This window comes from Lepidochelys kempii, chromosome 8, assembly GCF_965140285.1.
Source record: "Lepidochelys kempii isolate rLepKem1 chromosome 8, rLepKem1.hap1, whole genome shotgun sequence".
Lineage (NCBI taxonomy): Eukaryota > Metazoa > Chordata > Testudines > Cheloniidae > Lepidochelys > Lepidochelys kempii.
In genome coordinates this window covers 41,175,955-41,192,046 of record NC_136387.1, presented here as the reverse complement: position 1 = coordinate 41,192,046, position 16,092 = coordinate 41,175,955, and the positions used below count along the sequence as shown (strand labels likewise).

At 46.0% G+C, this 16,092-nt stretch overlaps 1 protein-coding gene across 4 annotated transcripts in view; it reads right to left on the bottom strand.

The window, feature by feature from the left end:
* The window catches only part of RGS5 (regulator of G protein signaling 5), a 75,067-nt gene that overhangs the window by 16,016 nt on the left and 42,959 nt on the right, over positions 1 to 16,092 (bottom strand). For all 4 annotated transcript variants that reach the window (XM_073356201.1, XM_073356200.1, XM_073356204.1 and 1 more), the window contains exon 3: positions 1,542 to 1,603. In XM_073356201.1, the coding sequence (XP_073212302.1) occupies positions 1,542 to 1,603 (62 nt within the window). The remainder of the gene's footprint in view (positions 1 to 1,541; positions 1,604 to 16,092) is intronic.

The window sequence follows — 16,092 nt, the reverse complement described above, 5'->3', positions numbered from 1 at the left end:
GTTGCCCAGTCACCCAGTTTTGTGAGATTCCTTTGCAATTCTTTGCAGTCTGCTTTGGACTTAACTATCTTGAATAATTTTGAATCATCTAAAAATTTTACCACCTCACTGTTTAAACCTCTTTCCAGATCATATATGAATATGTTGAACAGTACTGGTCCCAGTACAGATCCCTGGGGGACACCACTATTTACCTCTCTTCATTCTGAAAACTGACCATTTATTCCTACCTTTTGTTTCCTGTCTTTTAACCAGTTACTGATCCATGAGAGGACCTTCCCTCTTATCCCATGACAACTTATTTTGCTTAAGAGCCTTTGGTGAGGGACCATGTCAAAGGCTTTCTGAAAATCTAAGTACACTATATCCACTGGTTTCAGAGTAACAGCCGTGTTAGTCTGTATTCGCAAAAAGAAAAGGAGTACTTGTGGCACCTTAGAGACTAACCAATTTGTTTGAGCATAAGCTTTCGTAAGCTACAGCTCACTTCATTGGATGCATACTCAAGCAGCTCCCAGTGGGGCATGACAGAGGCCTCTGCTCCCTATTCTTAGCTGTACCTGGAAGTAGAAGGCGAGGGGAGGCAGGAGGGGAAGGGGATTGGCTCAAACAAGAACAAGGAGCTGCTGCTCCAGAGGCAGAGGATCCAGGCTGCCTGGGGTGATGGGATCTGTGGGAAGGGGCCAGTGATGTTACCTTTTTGGGCGGGGAGCTGGGGGGTATTGGGGCTGCATCTGACACTGAGGAGTGGGAGGGAAATGGGCTCCATGTTCAGCAAAGAAAAGGGCAAGGAAAGAATTGCCAAGCCTGGGCAAGGGGGCCTGCTGGGGACAAGCTGTCTGGGCATGGGGAGAGCTGTCCGTGGACAACCCAGCACAACTTCAGGGCAAGAGAACTCTCTGAGATTCTGAACTATGAAACCCCATGTGGATGAGCCTGGAGATGGGGAAAGGGAAATCCAAGGTTCCCCATCCCCACTGCTGCTGCTGCTCTGGGAGCATGTCATAAGAACCATCAGACCCTGTTTGTATCCCCAGATCCCTTACCACTTACATCACTGCAGTGGGGTTCAGTGAGACCCACTAGAACTGCACGGAGTACTGAACATGCTGACATCACTGCATGAATAGCCACCTGTAATTAAACATTCATTGGAAGGCCCATTTGCTTCCCCACCCATTAGCCCCAGCTCTGCAGTGCCACAGCACACTTCTCTGGCAACAGAACACCTCCTCTCACACCCATCACACACACAGCACAAGTTGTCTCTATTCCCTGGCTGAAAGCTCATGCAAGGCTGAGAGCAGGGCATGCGGGAGGGAATGTTGCTTGTTGACAGTCCCGCTCCCTTTTGGGACCAGCAGAAATGCTAGCCCTGAGCAGTGGTAGGGCCCTCTCCTGTACCATACCCCAGACCTATCAAGCCCCCAGCAGGCTGGTGTTAAAGGGAATCATGAGGGAGGGGTCACTGCTTTATGCCAGTGGGAACATTTCACACTCAGGGCATCTCCGTTCTCACGGCAGGGGCACAGGGAACTTACAAGCATTTTGCAGGAGCTTCTCCAGGGACTCACGCCACTGCAAAGCCTCATCTGGCGAGATCCTAGAGGGAGAGAAAACCACAGACTGAAATTGTGACAGCACATCATCAATGAAAACATAGGAGAGCTGAGAACACTTCATAAGCCTTATCACCCCCTTTTACAGAGGGGAAACAGAGGCACAGAACAATGAAGTGACCTGTCCAAGGGCACACTGCAAGTCAGTGGCAGAGACAGGAACAGAACCTAGAAGTCCTGACAAGGCATTAACCACTAACCATATGACTCTCCTCCTGGAGATGCATACAAATATAGCCAGACAGTCTCCTTGAGAGACAGCTGGAGATTGTATTGGGAGATAGAGGTGTCTTTTCCCCACACACTGACAAAAAGGAAAATCCAAACCAGCAGGTGTGAGGTAAATCTGTGCAGGAAATACATGGCACAGAACAGAAAATTGCCTGCAGAAACTGGGAGCATCCATTGTCCTCTCCCCCTGCTCATCTGCCCAGCCCTGGGACTGGTTGCTGCTGGGAACCAGGGTGTTGTGAGGGTGCAGGGAATAGCTGGATCTGGATGCTCCTTGGAGCATAGGAGATGCTCCAAGGAGAACTGTTCCTCAGATATAAACAGCAGCAACAACCTCAATCTGTTTATCAGCATTAAATTGGTGGAGTGAGTCTTGAAGATACGGAAGGTCAGTCATCCCTGACAGGGCAGAGCCCAGTGCAAGGACTGAGATGGGGGCTTGTGCTCCCCCTACATCCTGGGGCTTCAAAACCCATGGTGCAGCCACCCTGAGGGCCGCGCTGACTAATTGCAATGGCCTATATAGTCTGTAGCAGTGCCACAGAATAGCTGGGGCAGAGCATAGCCCTTTTATGCCCCCTTCTACTCCTGACCTTTCACAGGGGGTTCTGTGTATTGTGGGGGTTTTCCCCTTCAGTTTGCAGAGGCTGGTAGGGGGCAGTGTGCAACAAGGGAGGCTGGGGAAGACGCATAAAGAAAGGGAGGCTCAGGTGATCTTCAGTGGGATTCTACCTGTCTCTAGAGGAGGAGAACAAAGGCAAGACAAGATTATGATAATCAACAGATGGCTCAGGCAGTGGGTCTATAAGGAGGGCTTTGGGATGTTCAACCACGGGGAATCATTCATGGACAGGACTTTTCTCATGGGCTGGACTCCACCTGAGTAGGGACGGAAATAGACTTCTGGAATGGCGGTTAGCACAACTGATTAAAAGAGCTTTAAATTAGGCGTTTGGGAGAGATGGTTGGGAGATGCTATGTAATTTCCATTCCTGATTCTAATATAGAGAGGGAGGAAAATCAAGAAAGAGAGGATAGAGCAATGGAGAAAGGAACAGCAGTGTGCAGGAGAATAGACATTAAGAGGAAAGATAGGCCAGTACCAATGAAGCTAACAATCAGATACACGATACTGACAGTGGAATGACTGTACCTAAGCGGGTGAGGAATCTGGATGAAGCCAAACAGAAACAACTAAGATGTCTGTACACCGATGCAAGGAGCCTGGGGGAAAAAATGGGGGAACTAGAACCACTGAGGGTGAAACCAGATACTATAGGGATAACAGAAACATGATGGAATAGTAGTCATGACTGGAGTACAGGGATTGAAGGGTATGTACTGTTCAGGAAAGACAGAAAAAAAGGTAAAGATGGTGGAGTTGCATTGTATATTAATGATGAGGTAGACTGTAAAGAAATTAGAAGTGATAGAATGGATAAAACAGAATATGTGTGGGTCAAGAGCACTTTGGGGAAGAAAGCTACCAGAGACTCCCCTGGGATAGTGCATGGGATATGCAACAGACCCCCCTGGATCTAACTTGACTATGAATAGAGACCTCTTTAGTGTTTTTAATGAAATAAACACTACTGGGAATTGTGTCATTATGGGAGACTTTAACTTCCCAGGTATAGATTGGAGAACAAATGCTACTAATAGATGGATATAAACTGGCCAGCAACAAATTTAGGCTTGAAATTAGATGAAGGTTTCTACCCATCAGAGGAGTGAAGTTCTGGAACAGTCTTCCAAGGGGAGCAGTGGGGGTGGGTTCCAGCAGAAACCTAACTGGATTCAAGACTGAGCTTGATAAGTTTATGAAGGGGATGGTCTGGGGGCCTACAATGGCATGTAGCCAATCTGCAAATAGCTCCAATGGTCAGTGAGAGGCAGGGGCGGCTCTACTAGTTCTGCAGCCCCAAGCGGTCGCTGCCAAATTGCCACTGCTGCAACAGCGGCGGAGCTGCCGCCCAGAAGCCGCCACGGTGGAGAGAGCGGCGGAGCTGCCGCTGAATGGCCGTGGCGGGACACGGACGGCCGCCCCGTTCTGAATGCCGCCCCAAGCACCTGCTTGGAAAGCTGGGGGCTGGAGCTGGCCCTGGTGATAGGACACTAGATGGGGAGGGCTCTGAGTTACTACCGAGAATTTTTTCCCAGGTGTCTGGATGGTAGATCTTGCCCATATGCTCTGGGTCTAATTCAGTGGTCCCCAAACTTTTTAAGTACTGTCCCCTCACCTTTAATGTAATTTTCCCACACCCCTGGGAGCTGCTGTCAGGAGCCAGGGCCACAGTCGGGGCCAGAGTTGTAGCAGGGGCAATGGCTGGCAGTAGAGCTCTGGCCATGGACAAGACCGGAGCCAGAGATGAGGTCAGGAGTGGAGCTGGGCCACATTAAGGAGCCAGGGGCTGAGGCCTGGGGCCAGGCTGGGAGCCAGGAGGTTAGGCAGAGCTGGGGCTGGGGGCTGAGGGTGAAGCTGGGAGCCGGGGGCCACATTCAGGAGCCAGGAGCTGAGGCCTGGAGCCAGGAGCGGAGCCACGGTTGGGGCCAGGAGCTGGGGGCCGAGGGCAGGGCTTGAGCTGGGGTGGGGACGGAGTGGAACTGGGGGCAGAGCGGGACTGGGTGACACTCCCTCCCCGCCCGCCCCCCGCCCCCCCATTGGGGCTGGCCTGAGCCCCTCTGCACCTACCCAAATGTTCCTCCACACCCCCCTAAGAGTGCACACCCCACAGTTTGGGGACCACTGGTCTAACCGATTGCCGTATTTGGGGATGTGAAGGAATTTTCCCCTGAATCAGATTGGCAGAGACCCTGGGGTGTTTTCACCTTCCTCTGCAGCACGGGGCATGGGTCACTTGCAGGTTTAAACCAGTGTAAATTGTGGAGTCTCTGTAACTTGAAGTCTTTAAACCATGATTTGAGGACTTCAGTAACTCAGCCAAAGGTTAGGGGTCTATTACAGGAATGGGTTGGTGTGGCCTGCAATGTACAGGAGGCCAGACTAGATTATCATGATGGTCCCTTCTGATCTTAAAGTCTATGAGTCTATAATAAATAATAGGGACGAGATTTTCCTGGATGTGATAGCTGACAGATGTCTTCACCAAATAGTCACTGAACCTACAAGTGGTGATGCTATTTTAGATTTGGTGTTGGTGAGTAGTGAGGACTTTATAGAAGAACTGGTGTAAGGGATAACCTCGAGTGATCATGAGCTAAACAAAATGGAACAATAAACAAAAATAGATGCTTGATTTCAAAAGGGCAAACTAAAAAGTTAAGGGAATTAGTTAGGGAAGTGGACTGGGCTGAAGAATTTAAGGATCTGAATGTGGAGGAGGCTTGGAATTACTTTAAGTCAAAGTTGCAAAAGCTTTCTGAAGCCTGCATCCCAAACAAGGGGGGGGGGGAAATCATACGGAAGGGTTGAACACCAAGCTGGATGAACAAACATCTCAAACAGGTGAATAAGAGAAAATAGAAAGCCTACAGGGAGATTAAAGATAATCTAAGTATGTCCAAACACCTAAACAAATACTTTGCTTCAATTTTTATTATGGTTAATGAGGAGATTAGGTGTATTGGCAGGGTGGCTAATGGAAATGAGGATATGGAAATAGAAATTACCTTGTCAGAGGTGGAATTCAAACTCAAACATCTTAGGGACTAAATCAGGGTCCCCGGATAATCTCCATCCAAGAGTATTAAAGGAACTGGCACATAAAATTGCAAGCGCAATAGCAAGAATTTTTAATAAATCTGTAACTTTGGGAGTGGTACCATCTGACCGGAGAATTGTTAATATAGTTCCTACATTTAAGAAAGGGAAAAAGATGATCTGAGAAACTACAGGCCTCTTAATTTGACCTCAGTTGTATGCAAGGTCTTAGAACAAATTTTGAAAGAGAAGATAACTGATTTTTTAGACAAAGGAAATGCAGTAGATCTGATCTACCTGGATTTCAGTATGGCATTTGATACAATTCCACATAGGAAATTATTAGTTAAATTGGAGAAGAAGGAGATTAATATGAAAAGTGAAAAGTGGATAAGGAACTGGTTAAAAGGGAGACCTCATACTGAAAGATGAACTGTCAGGCTGGAGGGAGGTTATTAGTAGAGTTCCTCAGGGATCAGTCTTGGGACCAATCTAATTTAACATTTTTATTACTTACCTTGGCACAAATGGTGGAAGTGTGCTAATAAAATATGTGCATGACACAAAGTTGGGAGGTATTGCCAATATGGAGGAAGAGCAGAATATCATACAAGAAGATCTGGATGACCTTGAAAACTGGAGTAATAGAAATGGGATGAAATTTCATAATGCAAAGTGCAAGGTCATGCACTTAGGAACTAACAACAAGAATTTTTTCTATAAGCTGGGGATGTTGGAGTGGAAGTGAAAGAGGAGGGTATATTGGTTGATCTCAGGATGACTATGAGCCGTCTTTGTGATGTGGCCATGGAAAAGGCTAATGCAGTCCTAGGATGCACCAGATGAGGTATTTCCGGTAGAGATAATTAAGTGTTCTTACCATTGAACAAGGCACTGGTGAGACCTCATCTGGACTACTGTGCTCAGTTCTGGTCTCCCATGTTTAAGAAAGATGAATTCAAACAGGTTCAGAGAAGGATGATCTACATCTGCAAGGATGATCAGAGGAATAGAAAACCTGCTTTACGAGATGAGATTCAAAGAGCTTGGCTTGTTTAGCCTAACCAAATGAAGGCTGAGGAGAAATGTGATTGCTCTCTAAAAATATGTCAGAAGTATAAACACCAGGGAGGGAGAAGAGTTAAGAGTCAAGTTAAGCGCTAAAGTTGATATAACCCACATACCTCCTCAGTGTGGTGTTCTGTCCCATCTAGTGGCACCGAGTGGGGGCTCATTCAGGATTTCAACTGGGAAGACTCTGAAGCTCAGTACGCGCTTCCTCAGCTAGGGGAAGTATGTAATCCATACACCTTCTGTGTGTGGTGCTCTGTCCCATCTAGTGGCACCAAGACCACTTGGAGAGCAATTAATGAGTCTCCGCTACAGCCTTACCTAACAGGCAGTTGACTTTTAGCTCATGTGGTAGAGACTCATGCACTAAGCTCTAGAGGACCCAGGTTCGATCCCACCTGCTGACGACCGGGGTCTGTCGGTGTTACATTGACACAAAAATAAATGGATATAAACTAGCCATCAACATGTTTAGGCTTGAAATTAGATGAAGGTTTTCTCAACCATCAGAGGAGTGAAGTTCTGGAACAGCCTTCCAAGGGGAGTGGGGGAAGGGAGAGCTGAAAAACCTAACTGGCTTCAAGACTGAGCTTGATGAGTTTATGGAGAGGGGATGATATGATGAAACTGGCTACAATGGCAAGTGGCCCCTCTGCAATTGTTCGTAGCAAATATCTCCAATGGGACACTAGATGGGGAGGGCTGTGAGTTACTTCAGAGAATTCTTTCCCAGGTGTCTGGTTGGTCAGTCTTGCTGACATGCTCAGGGTCCAACTGACCACCAGATTTGGGGTCGCGAAGGAATTTTACCGTGGGTCAGATTGGCAGAGACCCTAGGGAGTTATCATCTTCCACTACAGCATGGGGTCATGGGTCATTTGTATGTTTAAACTAGTGTAAATGGTGGCTTCTCTGTAACTTGAAGTCTTTAAACCATGATTTGAGGACTTCAGTAACTTAGCCAGAGTTTAGGCTCTATTTCATGAGTGGATGAGGTTCTGTGGCCTGCAATGTGCAGGAGGTCAGGCTAGATGATCATGATGGTCCCTTCTGGCCTTAAAGTCTATGAGTCTATGGAAATGCCCTAGCACCATTGCTACACTGGGGGAAGGGTGAGGAGCCCACATGGCCTCTTCTCCTGCACCTTTTCCTGCTGAGAAAGTATTCTGTGTTGGGGGCATTCCCTAAGATGGAGTGTTGTGTACTCTTTACACTCACATGGACTTAGCCATGACTGTAATCAGGCTCACTGAATCCATCAGATTAGAAAATGCAGCAGATATTCAGGCCACATGGGCAAACACAGAAGGTGAATGGGAGGGATGGGCTCAGGAGCAGGGGCCCATCAAACAATGCAGTGGGGCCAGTGTGTAAGTTTACTGGAATAAATCATCTAAATATTACCCACTGACTTCTTGCTCATTTCCTTACAGGCAGGGCTGGAAGTGCTGCCTGTGGTTAAGGTTATCCAACACTTCCCATTATAAAACTTTGTCTTCTGTTGCTTATAACTTTGTCAAACTTTAACCATTTGGGCTGAAATTTTCAATTCCAATTGTCTGCCTTGTGCTGCATACTTCTGGGAAGTTTCATCTGAAACACTTCAATAGTTTCTGAGAATGAGATTAAAGAAACATGCTAAAATTTTCACAACTGTTTTTTGAGAAGCTCTTGTGCCTCCGTGCTTTGGAGCAGTGATATGAAATTTGGCTGGCGCGGGGTCACCCTGGTGTCAGGGAGATGGCTTTTGTTGTCTCCATGAAAATATGCACATTTTACCTTTGATATAAGCTCTTGGAAAATGCCATTTGCAAATACTTAGTAGATACTTGTTAGAGTTTTGGCAGCTAAATTCTCCAAAGATTCCATCTGCACTGAGTATGCTTCATCCCCTCATGACTCCTAAATGTGACTGGACTGCACAAGCACCATCCTCCAAAGACTTATCTCTGCAGTTGCTACTCCCAGTTGCTGGAGTGCAGTGTGGTGCTGGGCACTATCTTGCCTCTGCTCTCAATGCCCTCCCTCAATGGCACCCAGGCAGTTAGGAGGAAAAGGGGTATGCAGTCTGACAGGGCTGTAGAGGGGTGAGAAGTGGGTAGGATGGGGCAGGGTTACTGGCCTATGGGGATAGGGGGAAAGCAGTAGCAATGATATATCGTGATCTTAGTAAGTCTTCTAACACAATCTCACATGAGAATCTCATAAGCAAATTAGGGAACTGTGGTCTAAATGAAATTACTATCAGGTGGGTGCACAGCTGGTTGAAAGACCATATTCAAAGAGCAGTTATCAATGGTTCACTGTCAAACTGGGAAAATGTATCTAGTGGGGTTCCACAAGGATCACTCTTAGGTCCTGTACTATTCAGTATTTTAATGAATGACTTCGGAAATGGAATGGAGAATATGCTTATAAAATTTGCAGATCGCATAAAGCTGAGAGGACAGGATTAGAATTCAAAATGACCTTGATAAATTGGAGAACTGGTCTGAATTCAACAATGTGAAATTCAATAAAGACAAGTGCAAAGTATTTTACTTAGGAAATAAAAATCAAATGCATAACAACAAAATGGGGAATAACTGGCTATGTGCTGAAAAAGCGGTGATACTGGATCACAAATTGAATATGAGTCAACAATGTGATGCAGTTGCAAAAAATGCTAATATGATTCTGGGGTGTATTAATAAGATTGTCATATGCAAAATTCTGGAGGTAATTGTCCTGCTCTACTTGGCACTGGTGAGGACTCGGCTGGACTACTGTGTCCAGTTCTGGGCACCATATTTCAGGAAAAATGGGGACAAATTGGAGACAGTCTACAGGACAGCAACAAAGATGATAAAATGTTTAGAAAACCTGGCCTATGAGGAAAGGTTAGAAAACCTGGGCATGTTCAGTCTTGAGAAAAAAAGACTGAGGGGGAACTTGATAACAGTCTTCCAATATGTTAAGGGCTGTTCTAAAGAGGGTTGTGATCAATTATTCTCCATGTCCACTGAAAGTAGGACAAGAAGTAATGGATTTTATCTGCAGCCAGGAGATTTACATTAGATATTAGAAAAATCTTTCTAGCTATAAGGGTAGTTAAGCTCTGGAATAGGCTCCAAGGCAGATTGTGGAATCCCTGTCATTGCAAGTTTTTATGAATAGCATGAACGAACACCTGCCAAGGGTGGTTGAGGTTTACTTCAGTGCAGGGGACTAGACTTGATGACCTCTCGAGGCCCCTTCCAGCTCTACATTTCTATGATTCTATAGGGGATCATCATTGTGAGGGGAAGTTTCTAGTGGGTTTCCACGTGGATCAATTCTAAGCATGGCACTATTAAACATTTTTGTCAGTGATCTGGAAGTAGATGTAAAATCACTACTGATGTTTGCAGATGACACAAGGATTAGAGGAATGATAAATAATGATGAGATAGGGCAACTGTACAGAATCTCTTGGTAAGCTGGGCCCCTCCAAATGTATTAATATGTGTTGTAACACAGCCAAATGTAAGGTCATACATCTAGGAATAAGGACTGCAAGCCATACCTACATAATGGGGGATTGTGTCCAGGAAAGCAGTGACTCTGAAAAGGATTTAGGGTTCACAGTAGACAAATAACTCAACATGAGCTCCCAGAGTAATGCTGTGACAAAAAGGGCAAATGTGATCCTTGGATGTATAAACAGGAGAGTAGTGAGCAGGAGCAGGGAGATGATTTTCTCGTTGTATGCGGCATTTATGAGTGGTACTGGAATACTGCATCCAGTTCTGGCTTCCATATTTTAAAAAGGATGATGAAGAATTGGAGTGAGTGCAGAAAAGAGCCACAAAAACGATTCACTGGCTGCAGAAAATGCCAGACTGTGAGACACGCAATCTGTTCAGTTTATCAAAAAGAAGATGTCAAGGTTACTTTATTACAGTGTATATGTATTATAATGTGGAGAAAATGCCAGGTCCTAATGGACTCTATAATCGAGTGGAGAAAGGCAGAACAAGAACCAATGGCTGGAAGTTAAAGCCAGACAAATTCAAATGAGAAATAAGGAACACATCTTTAATAGTGAGGGTGATTAACCATTGGAACAAACTATCAAGGGAGGTGGTGGATTCTCCATCTCTTGATGGCTTCAAATCCAGACTGGATTCCTCTCTGGAAGAGGCTTTAATCTGGGCTCAACACAAGGGTAACTGGGTGAAATTCTCTGGCCTATGCTATACAGGAGGTCCAAATAAATGGTTTTGTAGTCCCTTCTGGCCTTAAAAACGTATGAATCTATAACAACTTGGTTATAAAATGGTATCACAAAAGGGAAGAGTTAAGCTTTATGGGTGCATTAATTCAAGATTTGCAGACTTTAACATTTGTTTAACATTGATAAAGGTAATAGTGTTGATGTAATATACTTAGACTTCTATAAAGTATTTGACTTGGTATTGCATGCTATTTTGATTAAAAAATTAGAGTGATATAAAATTAACCTGGCCCACATAAATGGATACAAAGCTGGCTAACTGATAAATGGCTAAAAATTTAATAGTAAATGGGGAATCATCGTCAAATGGGTGTGTTTCTAGTGGGGTCCTGCAGGGATTGGTTTTGCCAGCGGTCCTTAAACTGTGGGTTGCGCCTCCCTAGGGAAGCACAAAGGAATGTCTGGGGGGGGGCATGGCAGGCCCAGGACAGCCCCCTGGGGGTCAGGGAGGGAGCACTACCTGGCCCTGTTCTGCCCCAAGTTTCACTCTGGCCCTGGCCCCAGTCCCTGCCACCTGGACACTAAAAGTCCAGTTATCCATAGTAACTGGCCTCTGCTACTAGCGGGCAGGAAGAGCAGCTGCTGCTGGAGCCTGGAGGAGCACTCAGGGACGGCTCCCCTGTCCTGTCCTGAGCACAGCTCCCCCTCCATTGCCCTGTCCCACTCACCCCCCTCACTCCCTAAGCATGGCTCCCCCTCCACTCCTGTGCCCCACTCACCCCTCCACCCCCTGAATGCAGCTCTCCCTCCCCCATCCTGCTCCACTCATACCCCATACCCCTTGGCCCGGCTTCCTGGCAGGTACCAGGTAAGGGAGGAGCACAATTGAAAAAGTTTGGGGACCACTGCCCTACACTGTTTAACATTTATATTAAAGAACTGGAAGAAAACATAAAATCCTCACTGGTAAAGTTTGCGGATGACACACAAATTGTGGGAGTAGTAAATAATGAATAGGACAGATCACTGATATAGAGCGATCTGGATCAGTTGGTAAGCTGGGCACAAGCAAATATGTGTTTTAACATGACTAAATGTAAATGTGTACATCTAAGAACAAAGAATGTCGGCGACACTTACAGAATGGGGGTCTCTATCCTGTGAAGCAGTGACTCTGAAATAGATCTGGGAGGTGTGGCTGATAATCAGCTGCACATGGACGCTCAGTGCATGCTATGGCCAAAAGAGCTAATGCAATCTTTGGATGCATAAACAGGGAAATCTAGACTAGGAGCAGAGAGGTTATTTTACCTCTGTATTTGGCACTGGTGCGGATGCTGCTGGAATGTTGTGTCATGTCTGGTATCCACAATTCAAGAAGGATGTTGATAAATTAGAGAGGGTTCAAAGAAGAGCTAGGAGAATGTCTAAAGGATTAGAAAACATGTATTACCTGTAGTGATAGATTCAAGGAGCTCAACTTGTGGCAAACCGGGGAAGTCCCGGATGACTGGAAAAAGGCTAATGTAGTGCCAATCTTTAAAAAAGGGAAGAAGGAGGATCCTAGGAACTACAGGCCAGTCAGCCTCACCTCAGTCCCTGGAAAAATCATGGAGCAGGTCCTCAAAGAATCAATCCTGAAGCACTTGCATGAGAGGAAAGTGATCAGGAACAGCCAGCATGGATTCACCAAGGGAAGGTCATGCCTGACTAATCTAATTGCCTTTTATGATGAGATTACTGGTTCTGTGGATGAAGGGAAAGCAGTGGATGTATTGTTTCTTGACTTTAGCAAGGCTTTTGACACGGTCTCCCACAGTATTCTTGTCAGCAAGTTAAGGAAGTATGGGCTGGATGAATGCACTATAAGGTGGGTAGAAAGCTGGCTAGATTGTCGGGCTCAACGGGTAGTGATCAATGGCTCCATGTCTAGTTGGCAGCCGGTATCAAGTGGAGTGCCCCAAGGGTCGGTCCTGGGGCCGGTTTTGTTCAATATCTTCATAAATGATCTGGAGGATGGTGTGGATTGCACTCTCAGCAAATTTGCGGATGATACTAAACTGGGAGGAGTGGTAGATACGCTGGAGGGGAGGGATAGGATACAGAAGGACCTAGACAAATTGGAGGATTGGGCCAAAAGAAATCTGATGAGGTTCAATAAGGATAAGTGCAGGGTCCTGCACTTAGGACGGAAGAACCCAATGCACAGCTACAGACTAGGGACCGAATGGCTAGGCAGCAGTTCTGCGGAAAAGGACCTAGGGGTGACAGTGGACGAGAAGCTGGATATGAGTCAACAGTGTGCCCTTGTTGCCAAGAAGGCCAATGGCATTTTGGGATGTATAAGTAGGGGCATAGCGAGCAGATCGAGGGACGTGATCGTTCCCCTCTATTCGACATTGGTGAGGCCTCATCTGGAGTACTGTGTCCAGTTTTGGGCCCCACACTTCAAGAAGGATGTGGATAAATTGGAGAGAGTCCAGCGAAGGGGAACAAAAATGATTAGGGGACTGGAACACATGAGTTATGAGGAGAGGCTGAGGGAGCTGGGATTGTTTAGCCTGCAGAAGAGAAGAATGAGGGGGGATTTGATAGCTGCTTTCAACTACCTGAAAGGGGGTTCCAAAGAGGATGGCTCTAGACTGTTCTCAATGGTAGCAGATGACAGAACGAGGAGTAATGGTCTCAAGTTGCAGTGGGGGAGGTTTAGGTTGGATATTAGGAAAAACTTTTTCACTAAGAGGGTGGTGAAACACTGGAATGCGTTACCTAGGGAGGTGGTAGAATCTCCTTCCTTAGAGGTTTTTAAGGTCAGGCTTGACAAAGCCCTGGCTGGGATGATTTAACTGGGAATTGGTCCTGCTTTGAGCAGGGGGTTGGACTAGATGACCTTCTGGGGTACCTTCCAACCCTGATATTCTATGATTCTATGATTCTATGAACTTAACTTAACAAAGACAATGTTAAGAGGTAACTTGATCACAGTCTGTAAGTACCTGCTTGGGAGACAAATATTAAATAATTGGTTCTTCAATCTAGCAGAGAAAGGTCTAACATGATCCAATGGCTGGAAGTTCAATGTAGAAAAATTCAGACTGGATATAAAGCATACATTTTTAACAGTGAGGGTAATTAACCACTGGAACAATTTACCAAGGGTTGTAGGGGATTCTCCATCACTGACATTTTTTAAATCAATACTGGACGTTTTCCTAACAGATCTGCTGTAGGAATTATTTGAGGCGGTTCTCTGGTCTGTGATATATAGGAGATCAAACTAGATTATCACAATGGTCCTTTCTGGCCATGGAATCTATGAATCTATGAATTTTTTATGTTTAACCTTAAGTCTGAATTTCCTGGGTTTCTAATGTTTGGGTTTGGGATAATCACAACAATGCTGGAATGTGTTTTCCCTGAATTACCAAAGTGCACTCTCACCCAGAGCTCCCATTTAACATAGTTTTCATCTGGGAATAAAGATGAAGTTTCCCTAAAGTTTCCACTGTGACCGGAAGCTGGGGCTGATAGCAGTGGGATGGCTCCTCCTCAGTTCCTCATGCATTCATCTGATTTATCAGAGGATCCTGTGTCCTCAACCTCCCTCTGAATCAGAAATGGGGAGTGTGCAGGGGGGTGGGGCGAATCATTTCAGTTCTCAATTCTCTCCACTGTGGTGTGGGGCTGCTATCTTGAACTCGCACAGCTTGCCTGTCCAGTTCCCATGCCCTGCTGCAGTGCAGGACACAGGGGATGACTCAATCTTTCTCTCTCTCTCTTTCTTTCTCAAGTGAACATGAACACCACCATTCAGTTTTTAAGCCTTTTGGGAAGTAAAAGACTAATGAGATCCTGCCTGTGAAAAGTACTGAAATGGCAGAGGGTGGGGACTGTTCTGCTGCTCGAGAGTGGCAGCATAAACTGTGCTAGCCATGGCCTCAGTGTGCTTCCCCTCCATTCCTGGAGTGACCTTCCAGTTAGGCTCCTCCAGCAGATAGGGAAAGAGACTGCAGTTTTAGGGCAACTTCTCTGTGCATCACATTGAATCACAGATCCATTGACTGGGAGATGGGCTAGAACAAAGCCCCGGATCTGAACTCATGATGTGGAGCCAAACTTCCTAGAGAACTGAACAAAATGCCTGAATCCAAATAGCGTTTGGGAGGGCAAATATCTGTATCCAAATGCCAACTTCCTCAATGTTCAAGGTGCTCGATTTTGATGTGTGTTTTTTCGGAACTGACAGCCTCTGTGTGTGTGTGTGAGTCAGCCTACATTTATGCATTCATTACAGCATTGCACTTGATAGATATGGATGATTGCCAGTGGGCCAGGTTTCCCCTTAGTTCTTTGCCATTCCCATTTCTCCAATCTGTCTTTTGGTTTGTCTTTGTGGGTACATCTACACTGGAGCTGGACAGGATCAAGCTAGTGCATTAAAAATAGCCTGGCAGCCACAGCGGCGGGAGGAGTGGGAGGAGCCAGCTGTCCTAAACCCTAGGTACATAACTAGCTCCTTTCACCCTATGCACCACTGTGGCTACACTGCTGTTTTTAGTGTATTAGCTTGATCAGAGCTAGCATGGGTATGTCTCCTCGAGCTGGGACTCAAACCTCCACCTCCAGTGGACACAGACTGTGTCAGGGGCAGTGCCGTTAGGGTTGCCAGTTTTGGTTGGACATATTCCTGGAGGTTTCATCACATGACATAATCTTTAATTCAAGATTCATCTTTAATTCCTAGAGATGCCAGGACAATCCTGAAGGGCTGGCATCTGTAAGTGCTGTGTCTCATGTTTGTAAGCACCTGGCACAACCAAGAAGCTAATAAATAGTAACAGTGAAGTACTTAAATTAATGCGAACAAGGGCCCTTAGAGTTTGCACCTGCAGCATGCACGCAGGAGAGTTACGACACAACACTTTGGCATGCACTGCAGTTCACACCACTGTTGTCTTCACTGGGAGGCCAGTGTAGAGATTCCTTATGATTCATCCATCCCTGGGTTGCAGCATGGCAACCATCAGAACAGCCATACTCCACAGCAGTTTAGGACAGGAAGTGAAGAATACCAGTGTCAAGCTGTCCTGCAGTGGCTCAAGGGCATGGGTACCAACCTCAGGGCAGACTGTTAAAAAGCAGGGCACAAACCCCAAACTGACTGTGAGTTCTGTACTTAGATTTCACCAATCAATTATCAGGTGTGAACTCCTGAAATACTATACCAGCCTTAACACAGTCACAGTCCCCTTGAGCACTCCAGTCTGTCTTGCCACTCAGGTAAGCTTATCTTTGTGATAAATGGTCCCTTACAC